The sequence below is a fragment of the Pecten maximus genome, chromosome 2 (assembly GCF_902652985.1).
Source record: "Pecten maximus chromosome 2, xPecMax1.1, whole genome shotgun sequence".
NCBI classification, from domain to species: domain Eukaryota; kingdom Metazoa; phylum Mollusca; class Bivalvia; order Pectinida; family Pectinidae; genus Pecten; species Pecten maximus.
Window position 1 is genome coordinate 28,326,515 of NC_047016.1, and position 12,171 is coordinate 28,338,685.

Below are 12,171 nucleotides of genomic sequence, written 5' to 3' on the forward strand. Positions count from 1 at the left end.
CTTCGTTTAGGGGTATAATTAGTAAAGAAAAAACCTTTTAAAGCTGATTTTCTCAAAATCTAGTCTTTTTCGAAAAAAAATCATGTGATTATTTCCAAATTCCCGTACAGATTTTCAGATATAGATTCTAAACTATGTTTTATCAAATCTTTATATTGTTTGTCACTCTGGACTTAATTGTTTTCTGATGTCTTCTTGGAAAACATGTACATTTTTCAATCTTCTAGATCTTTCCCCAACTTCAGATGCTGAAGGCTAATTAGTCATCATCAGTTTGAAACCACAGTCAATACCTCTGCCATGCTTTACTTAAACATATGGTCTGGCTTTTGATTGAAAATTTTTTTCCCAGGTGATAAAATTTTATGTATCACATTATTTTCAGATACATGCAGTGGTCCCCCTCTTATGAGACCACCTATGGGACAGGCATCAGATGGTCTTATAATGGGGGTGGTCTTTGTTGAGAGTTTTGTCACCTAAAAGTTTTGTCAACTGAGTGATGTCAGTGAGGTCAGTGATAACACAAGCTAGTACATATTACATTATAATATATACATAGATTATTCATTTTGTTAAGTTAAAATGTGTTTTTCAATATTCTCCTTTGTTTACAGTCAGTGATGTTTTGAATATGGTTTAATTGTTGCATGTGTAAATAATTTCACAAAATTAAAGTGTAACGTTATATCTCGAATAATTAGCAAAAAACTTAAAAAGGCACGCTTAAGTGCAGGATCCACTAAATCACCCCCCTCATCCCTGAAAATCGTCGATCTCTAACAGTCTGCGACGTTAACTGCAGGCCCGAGACCTGGGGCCTTTAAAAATATGGTCGGGCCTATAGTTTCCCCAAACCCACAGGCCCGACAGACCTATGAAATTTCAAAAAAGAAATTTTTATATATAAGGTAATAATTCATCTATCTTAAACACGAAGCCATACTTTTTCATTGCGGTAAAATGGTAAAACTAAAATACGAAGTCATTGCATGTCGTCACACAACAGTCGAAACACGGTAGAGGCTTACAGTTGATCTTCCGGTCTAAGGGAAGTAACTCTAATTTACCTAGAAATACATTTCCGGTTCGAAAATGGCTGGCTTGCTCCGGTATGTTGATGGGGCAAAGCCCGGAAAAAAACTTATAATAGAAAGCAAGCATATTTCTTCAGACAAAAAGTATGAAGATAAGAAGGTGCGTAAATTCCTGGCCGAATGGAACAAGGGAAGGCCTTGGCTAAGGTACGAAAATGACAAAATGTATTGTGAATGTTGTCGGGAAAACAAAACTACCGGCGCTTTTTGTGTCGGCACAACAAACTTCAAACTGACTGCAATTAAACAGCATGAGAGCTCTAATGTTCATAAGAAATTTGCTTTGAAATATTTAAGGCCAAAAACAGTTGAAATATTTATGCAGTGTTCAGTATCGTTTTTTCTATTTTTATTTTATGGATTTTATCTTCAATTTTCGGACCTATACAATTTTGATCGGGCCTGCTAATTCTGGATTTCATAGGGCCTATAGCAGTAAATCTTTGTCGTGCAGACTGCTCTAATGTTAAAATACAGCACATTTGCAGGTACGAATAGCTGAAAACTAACAACAAAAATACTTATAGAAAAAAAACTTAAATCTGTTATTGTAAGCCGTTGAAGAGAAAAAAAAAAGTAATCCAAGCTCGGGATCCCGGCGTTTTACCGACATTGGTTCCGATGCAATCTTTCTTGCATTACCACCATTGTGTATCATTTCTAAAACTTCGATCTTTTGTTGAAGTGTCAAAACTTTTTGTTTCCTGCTGGCTGCTGAGGATGTTCAGCCATCTTTGTTATAAATGACAAGTCTGTTGTTTTCATTACCGACAACGATGCGCACGCATACAGGTAACAAGGGAGGTCACCCTAATGGAAAGTTCATCATGTTGTCTAGCTACGTACTGTACGTTGTACGTATAATTTAATAATAGCTTTGGATACATCGTGTACAGATACCACAATATATTAAATGTGTGAAAATCACAACAAACCATTTGTCTACAAAAGGTAGGAGTAATTATCTTGTTTGTAAAAACATCGGTGGACAAAACAGCTCCCTAGGCTTGCAGGCTATCGCAGTGTAAACAACCTGTCAATCCAATGTGTCAAATTTTACCTGGGTCCATGAATTTCAATGAGCTGGACGTTACATGCTTTTATTATTGATTATTCTATAATTTTAATGTCTTAACAAAATGTTGCCAAAATCTTGGTCGTTCACGAGAGGGATACCAAAGTACTTTTCACGTTTTTGGGACATGATTAAGCGGTCGTTGGTCGGGTTAGCGGGGTGGTCGTTTAGAAGGGGTAATTTATTGTTAACGTCGGTGAACACGAAACTTGGTCGCATACAGGGAGTGGTCGTTCTTGAGAGTGGTCGTAAATAGGGGGACCACTGTACTTGTTAAAATTATCACCATTCCTTGTATATGTATGTATCAACAATCTGGAATCACCAATATGGGCACTGTTATAATTACCATACACAGAATTTGGATGGCCTTACTCATAGCAACTTCATTCTTAATCCAATTGTCATCATAAATTTTCATACACCAGTCTGTGATAATCATCCCCTTCCTGGACGACCCATTTACATATATCAAGTCAGTGCAGAAATAAGGTCATAATGCAGGATAATAAATTCATAATTTGGATGTCCTCATCACTCTAATAACTTTCACTGCAGATGTACCTCAAACATGACTTACATCCATATTGCTTGTGCATTTTGCCCCTAAACCAACATCTGCTAATATAATGACCCGATGTGCTAGCTGTTCTGTAGAAATCTGATGCCACACACAAATGGCCAATATAGAGGATGGTCAGTTCTTTTTATCATTAATTTGAGATTAATTCTTTATATCCTATAACAAGACTTTGTATTCACAGCCCAGAAGCTACTAGATGCTTTCCAATTGTTTCATATAAAAGCAATCAAACATACAGTGTCAAAAAACAACAACAAAAGAAACAGATTTAAATATTAACACGTTATAATATTTTTCTAGTATATTTTTGCATTAGTGCAAGTACTTTCATTTATTGATAGGAGGAAGTGAATTGATAATCAAAACTTCAGGATGATAATCAAAACTCCAGGAAGAAATTGTTAAGTGTTTTTGCATGAATGAAATTTGGAGGAAACTGTTTTTGATGAATATGTTCACCTGTTCAGCAAAGACATTTAGTATAACTATAAGATTAAAACACTGTTTCTTGTGAAATAACAAATCATGGAGATTCACAAGAATTAATTCATATTTGAATCATATACATGTAATACTATAACTGATATCTTATCAACATATATCTATAGATACTTTCCAAATTGAAACAACTAATAAGTTTGGCAAAACAAACATCAATACTGAGTATTGTTTTAAAGCAATATATTTCCCCAGGTCTGTGGCCCAAATCTGCCTGTTTTAAAATCTAATGATTTTTAAAGAAACTTCGATTTTGAAAATAAGAAACAGTGACCTTGACCTTGACCTTACAACCTTCAAACTCAAACTTGTCTGGGATATCATGGTCCTTTGTACTTGTGTGAAGTTTTTGATAAAAATTCTTCAAGGAATGAAGCCGTTATAGAGTGCTGACAAACTTTGGTGTTACATATTTATATTATGTATTATATGTACCAGACAGATGGAGAGAAAACCTAGCTATATTAAATAAGTCCCTCTGGTTTCACCAGTAGAGGTCTAAGACACAGAGTAAAGATAGGTTAAACTTTTAACATTGAATTACATAACATCTAAAAGGATAGAAGACAAGTCCCTGCATACTCTTTACTTTGTTTCTAGATGCATAATCTGAAAAGGCTAATTGTTTCGAACAAAGTATCGTCATCCTCCTTAAATCAGTATCGGAAACGTCGGACAGAAATATTTTAAATGACTGAGGTCATGGTTCAAAGGTCAAAGGAGATGCTATAATAATTTGTTTTGACAACATTCCATGACCTTTTGCATTGTTGCTATGTTAATTGTTTGAATACATATGGTATCACAGAAGTCAGAGTGACCTAGATTAGATATATAGGACACATTGCCTTCTGTACATCAATCATAATACTCTTACATATATGTATTAATCATGATTGAAATATTGTACATGAAAATTGAAATCTAGAGGTCAATACATGGCCTAAATTTTCAGTTCAACATATATCATGACATTGATGCATACATGCATAATCTCAGCATAATTCAATCCAATGTATAGTATATGTATCATATATATCTTAGCACTGATTAGAACAAGGAGAGTGCCACCTTCCTGTTTGTTCTGTATATCACTCACCAATATTTACATTATAACAGTAACCCACTGATGAATCCTCTGAGCCAAGACAATTTTTATAGTGTTATCAGAATGAAATGTCAAAACTGGGCCACATGTGTACAATACATCATTCAGTCATATTGATAACAGGCTTACCATGCCATAATTTAGAATTAAAATAAATTACCAAGTCAGAAAAGGTAAACAGCAGAATACTAGATTTATGGGCCTTAAACTCGTCCAGCTGTGATTTTTTGACGTACATATCTAGAGCTGTGTATCGCAAGGTGGGTAGCGATACGATTCGTATAGCAATACAGGGGTCACGATATGATACGTATCACCATATATCAGAAACTGATGACCTATCAGATATCTGGTATTCCATCATACAGTAGTCATGTTTTGTTTGTGGTATTTCCAGGATATTAGAGTCTTTGTTGACATTTGTTTAAAAAACATACGTTTTGTCCGTTTTCCACAAAGCGTTCTTGAATTTAGATATTCAAATGTGAAAGAACTCCAACAGGCAGCTTTATAAGCTATCTTGTGATTATTTGACTACTTTATTTGATGACTATAAGGATGCCGTCACTGCCGTTTGATGTGACTACTTTGTTATGATGTTTCTTTTGCTTTGTTTTAATGTCATTAATTATAATGTACCACTCTGTGATTCAATACATCGATGCATCGGTAAATCGTTACACCACTATGCATATCCATATGTGGCATTGAATTTCCCAAAGAAATAGAAAATAATAAATCAATGTACATCAATGACTCATCAAGATTTTTTTTCACGATGAATCTTTACTACTCTTACTGTCTGGTATGACATGAAAAGAGTTGCAGTCATGAGGCCCCCTTCTTCATCCCTTCTTTCCAAGTGAACTTCATTTTAAACACCTCTATACTTAATTAATGGAAACAAAATTCACACATTGTCACATACTGGAATGAGACCTACCTTTTTGCTTGCTTGGCTGTCCATGGTAGTATATAGTGACTGTCCACTTGTTTGTGTGTAATAAGGTAAAGTGGACACTTGACCTTTATCTCTAGTCTAGGTCCTCTGTCATTGTGATGCAGGTACAGGGATAATTGTACTGGTCATCAGCCTGCAATACATTGGATTCAGATGAATTACTGATGAAAGCAAAGTCAGCAGCTTGCATCTCAAAATTACATCACTTTGTAAAACAAGAATTATATATAACCATATGTATCTCAAATATCCCTGCTTTTCAATATCCAATCAACAATAAACTTTAGGGGAAAGTCAGAATCTGCAACTGTGCATTTTGATGGCCATGTGTAGATATGCCTATATATATTTGGGTTTTGTTATGACAGCATAAATATGACACTTTGAGAGTAATTTAAAAGCTCAAATCCAGCTAAAATGAAAACTATTAATGTTGTAAAATCAATAAAACAAAGTCCAGTTAATATTTTTTGGTAAACAATCTGTAATGTGTCTTGGAATATCTATGCATTTTGGGAAGAAAATTGGTGAATTGGTAAAGATTTTCCTAGGAGTAAACTGCAGATTTGGGGACTTTGGCTTAAATAGGTAATTGGGAATTCGAATGAGGCCCATTCATGGCCCCAAAAAGCCCCTTGATATTTTAGCCCTGCTAGTGTACAAATGCAACTGAAGACAAATACATGGCACCACTTTTTAAAATTTCTAAAAGAAAAATGCCACAAAATTCTATTATCCAATATCATATATAAATATAAAGATAATGAACAAACATTTGACAGAACGTCATATGTCATACTGTATTCCAACTCAGTGTCAGGCTCTGCCTGATCTATGCCCAAACCTAATTTGTCATAAATGTTTATGTCAATAAAGTTGTTTGAAATTGAAAATGAAATACTGAATTCCAACTGCATTTGAACAAGAGATCATATATATTCTGCTCCTAATTTTGAAGACTACATGGACATATATGTGCTTTATATCATGTTTTTTAGCAAAGTTTAGTTACTGGTTAATGTGACCTACTAGTTTCTGGCAATTGTAGGTTTCATCTCTGTATTATGCAACTTAGATCATGCAGCCAAGCTTAAAGGTACCAGACAATATGCATTGCCATATGTTTAATACATATGTACACCATTCCCTTGTGTCAATGAAAGAAGAGCTCAACACCATGCATGATGCTTGCTTTTCAGCCTAGCTATAAAATCTTAATAAATCCTATACATATGGATTGGGACTGTGTCATGTCATTGAAAACTGACATGGACCTTACTTACAATATAAATTTCGGTTTTTCAAATACAGTGTACATATTCAGTATTAGACAACATTCCTCGTTTTTTTTAATACAGAATATTACTAGTATTGGACAACATTAAAGGCCCCAAACATAAAATGAAGGTACCCAGCACAGTATACATGTATATATAAACATTTTGTTTTACATAATTTTTGACATAACCATGTTGTTAATATATGCTTATCGTGTGGCAGAGGGCTTTATATTACGTCACATGTACTACATGTAGGCCTATATACATTGGGAGATCTATTTGCAGTTGATTAAAAAAAAATAAAGTTGATTAATTTGAATCAGTTTAGTAATGTTCAGAAGGTGCAATATGTTCTTTCAGGAAGACACTGTTAAATTATGTGCCTAAGCTCTCTGTAATATTTCAAATTGACTAAGAAATTTAATGTACTTCACTGAATTGTTTACTTTCTGGAGACTGATATGTTTAACCCAATGTGAAGTTTTTTTTATTGATGTTATATGTACATCACATGATTATTTTTTTTTTTAGATCTATAATATATATATTGTCCAACTGTTTCATAACTCTTTTAGAGTGGCTTTCGTGATTAACTTTAATATATATGCATAGCAATGTTTTAATGTTATTACGAAAGGTGAGACTTTAAATAATCAAATATTGTATCTGTATTTTTTTTGTGATGCCTTACTGGTTTCTATAAACATCACTTCTCTGAAAAATACTCACTTCAGATAATGATATTCTTTCGCTCAAAATTCTACATGAAGATCAATATCTATCTTGTTGACAGTGACATCATTTGTTTGTGAGATTATATGCATATAAAATTGTAGACATTTAATGCTTATGTGTTTATGCTTGTGTGGGTGTATAAGGAAGATAGTTGAGTGTGCAAATTTTTAAGCTTTAAAGGTATACACACATGTTTGAGTACTTATAATTACAGTCCTGGGAAATCTCATAGACATTTTTTAGAAACAACACAGAATTCATTTTCTGGCTTAAAGCTACTTCCCTTTCCCAGGGGATAAGAAAATTATTTTAGTAATTTTCAATTAGAATTCTCAGAATTGTTGGTATTTTTCAGTGTATCTGCTTCATTTTCATGTTAATTCTAAAAATACAGTGAAAACAACAACTGTAATTTTCAGATTTTGCATTGGAAGTCATTCATTGAAAAAGACATGTATTTTTCAGAAAGTCTATAAAAGGACCTCAATCACTCAATCTGAAAAGAACTCCACTTACTAAGTACACAGTGCAAACTCTTGACTTTATAGGGAACAACCAACCAATTGAAAAAATATATTTTCGAAACAGCCCCTGTGTATAGAACGTTGAGCCAAGGATAAAATGTCTGGCAGCCACTGATTGGCCAGTATGTTATGAAGTGAGAAAATAGATATGTAGCCTGATAGGTAACTATCAATAAGAAATGTTGATATAAATTTCTTTAGTTCACGTAATAATAGTAAACAGGTAAACATTTAAGATTTTTGAGAATTTTTACTGCGAAATTCACCTATTTTCAAAATGGCTACCCTGGAGAAAATTTGAGCTGAAGGACCCAACTTTTTTTTTTGATTAGGTGTTATATCAGACCCTAAACTTTTGTTATAAACCATAATCGTCATATTCAATTCAAGAATTTGAATGAAATAATCCAAAACGTTAACACTAAGGTCTATGGGAAAACAATTGGTTGGTTGGTCTCTACATAATACACACTATAAGATTTATAATATAAAAATGTAAATGAAGTTGTGCCTCGGGGGGCTCCAACTCTTAACATTTATACAGTGGAACCTCTATAAACTGAACATGCATGGGACATGGATATCTGTTCTGTTAGAGAGGGTTTGGTTTGGAGAAGTTGATCGAAATGACTGGTCGAATTCTGGATATAACTGGTCGGACGATGTTTTGTTAGAATATACCTGATTACAAACCGGCACATATGTACGTAGACAATTTGGTTTGTCTAAATAATATGAATATTATGAAAGTTAATCAATGCATATATTACAGATAATTTAAGAAAGGCAAATGACTATAACTGTAGTTTTAAACAGTATTTGTACAGGTACAACTGCACTTTACGATCGACCTACACTTTGTTACATCCGGTGAAGCTTCATGTGGTAGCTATATAGGGGCTGATACGGAATAAATTACACAAGGAAATTAATCAATATAAATTACAATTGATCAGTTGATACTGGTCATATTTCCGACATCGGTATTGTCTTGAAAAACATCGGACATGGGCTTAATTTACGACAATGCAACCCCCCCCCCCCCCCCTTCCTTTTTTTTTTATTTGGGCCTCATTGAAATTAGATACGAAACTCAGGCTTCTAGCTCTACTTGCATTGAGAAGATAAATGAAGAGTGGCACTGTTTCATAATTGTCGTGTTGATTATACACTAGGCCTACCATCATAATGCCCCCCTTGGGGTATATATTGGATACCTGTACAAATTACCTACATGTATACGTAGGTCCCGAGATACAATTAGGCTTAACACAATACCCGTCACAGGTGTTGTTTCACTGTTGACTGGCCTGACCTCGTGTCATGATCTCTCAGGTAAGAAGTAATTTATGGTATATTTTAACAGAAACCGGACACAAAATCAGTATACAGTATGCAGAATGGACACAAAATCGGTAAAAAGCGTGCAGAATTCAGAGGGATCGGTATTTGGAAGTTTTTTAATACTATAATGAAGAAGGACCAGTTCCGTACAATGACAATTTGTTCAGTATTCAGAGGTGTTCAGTTTTTTGAAGGTTCGGTTATCAGAAGTTGCACTGTACATCATAATTTACTGGGTACACTTTAAGTAGGACCTCCACATGCACAAAGAACCTTAATTTGCAAGGAAAGTTATAAAGATCACTTGCCATGAATGTTCTAATCTTAAGTAGTTCCTGGCATAGTCTAGGCTCCAACCTCACAACTTTAATTCAGTCTTAATTAGCAGCAGCAGCCATTAATTGGCATAATAATTAAATTTGATCTAAGTTTTAGTAAAATATACTATTAAAATTATAATATACATTTTGTGTATAATAATATATATTACTGTACATACATATGTTATCATTGTTAACTAATGATCAATCTTGATTTTGGAACCTGAATACCCAGCACAGTTTACAAAAGGTACTGAATTTTTTTGTTTGTTTTTGTTTAACGTCCTACTAACAGCCAGGGTCATTTAAGGACGTGCCAGGTTTGGAGGTGGAGGAAAGCCGGAGTACCCGGAGAAAAACCACCGACCTACGGTCAGTACCTGGCAACTGCCCCACGTAGGTTTCGAACTCGCAACCCAGAGGTGGAGGGCTAGTGTTAAAGTGTCGGGACACCTTAACCACTCGGCCACCGCGGCCCCACAAAAGGTACTGAAATACCATCATTCTAGATCTTATTGATCCTTAGATAATTATGTTGTTTGAAGTTCTAAACATCTCTGACTCGATCATGTGGCCTTGAAAAAGAGAAAATATATAGACTACTTGAAAGCAATATTAAAAATAAAAAGTTGTCAAAAAAATGATGGATGAGAGATCAGGATGCCACGCCTTAGCCTGGGCTCATTGGCAATTTATGACATATGTAATATAAGCCAATAATAGCTTATTACAGTCCAATTGTTTACTTCTACCCATTTAAAACTGACTTACCATGGCCAGGTATAAATGAAAGGACATGCCAAGTTTTAACAACATTTTTTGAATTTATCATATAGACATCCTGAAAATTATCCTAAAAACCTCAAGGATTACTTGTGTGGTTAAGGCATCAGGTGGTTAGAAAATTGAAAGAAAATATGAAGATCCTAATTACTGCACAGCACACAGCTCACAGGAAATTTCATTTAATCTCCTTTGTGTTCCCAAGAAGACACAATTAAATGAAAATCCCAATTTCTGAAAGGGATCCATGCCGAGGTCCAATATCATAAGCCACATGTGTTATAATCATGCATGCAGCAGGCAACAGTTTCCTTTGCCAGTCCTGAATCTGCAGGGGTAATGTCTATGGAGAGGATCTAATATGGGCAATTATAACTTCATGTTAAGTTAAAAGGCAAATTTCATATAAATTAAGAATTATATCATAAACATGACGAACATGAGTATGTTAGATTTGATTTATTTTTAGAGAAGTATATATAGCATAAAATGATACTTAAATGTTTTCCATGTTCAGCTGCCAAGACAATTATATGTGATTTGACTCTACGATATACTGTTACAATAATAATATGTGTCCTATATATATATAATTTCTAATTGAATGCAAATTAAAGAACCTGGATTAATTGTTACATTATCCTCTTTATAACCATGCATTGCAAATGGCAATGACCTCAATTGTTATTTGAGAGATATATAAAAAAAAATTGTAAATGAGAAAATATGAAAACTATAAAAAGACTGCTATAGACCCCCCCTATAATAGCCTGCTACATTCGTTTTTGTTATAAAACTGTTTGGAGTATTTTGATAGGGATAATGGTTAATTTGTTTTCATCTTTAATTCATGTTGACAACTGACAGCAACTTACAATTCAATACATATATAATTATCCATTTAGGACATGATTATGAATTTCATATATATATATTATAATTAAATATTTAAATATGTATTTTGATATCTATTGGGGGAGGTGCATCAATTTCAGCTTTGAGATGTAAAGCAGAGCAGACCCAATATCAAATTGATATAGATCTACATTTTTGTGAAATCAAATATCATCACTTAATTAATAAATCAACACAATATTAGACTATCTAGCCATATTGATCAAATAAACATTTCAAGAGTAAAGATTTGCTGAAACAAATGGATGAGTTAGTGCATTACTAAATAAGCTGATATGTGTGTACAGGCCAACACTAGGCCTACTTCCTCTAATGTGAGGTTGAATGTGTGGTTAATATGACAGCTAACAAAATGAATCTTTTAAATGCACATGACTGTCAGTTCAGAATGAATTAAATTATGGCAATATGCACGTATTTACCTCAATGCCTCTAGTAAAAACGCAAGCGAATCAGATGATGAGGATGTTAAAAGCATACTGACTTAAAAATCGATGACAATTTTCTTTGACTTGACAGTCGTCCCAAATGTGTATTCAGTATAGTGCATGGTTATTTTTTTCTTTCGTGTCAACAAACAAACAAAGGGCATTCTTTGAGTGAAATAGTGTTTAAATAATTTACAAACAACTTACCTATTCCGTCCACATAGCAAAAATAGTTGTAACTGAAAACTTGGAACAGTTAACACTGGAAAACTTGTGTCGTCGGTTTCAGCAGTTGGAGGGAAATCACACATTAACTATTCACGTTCAATAGTAGACCGAAACTTCCGGTTGGGTCAGATTGGAATATTCCATTATCTGCAGAGGGTAATCTATTATTTCCATAGTTTAAATCGGTTTAAGTTTACTTCATCACCAATAGATTTGAATGAAAAAATTATTGGAAATTAGTACTTTTCCATTAAAGGTTCGTAGAAATCTTTCATAGAGACAAATTCTTAAT

At 33.9% G+C, this 12,171-nt stretch overlaps 1 protein-coding gene across 1 annotated transcript in view; it reads right to left on the minus strand.

Annotated features, from left to right (window-relative positions):
* Nucleotides 1-11,987, minus strand: part of LOC117321719 (G-protein-signaling modulator 2-like) — a 109,406-nt gene extending 97,419 nt beyond the window's left edge. The window contains exons 1-2 of the mRNA XM_033876231.1: nucleotides 11,859-11,987; nucleotides 5,305-5,455 (exon numbers count right to left, since the gene is read on the minus strand). Coding sequence (XP_033732122.1) covers nucleotides 5,305-5,328 — 24 coding nt within the window. The 5' untranslated portion in view covers nucleotides 5,329-5,455; nucleotides 11,859-11,987. The remainder of the gene's footprint in view (nucleotides 1-5,304; nucleotides 5,456-11,858) is intronic.
* Between the last annotated feature and the right edge of the window lie 184 nt (nucleotides 11,988-12,171).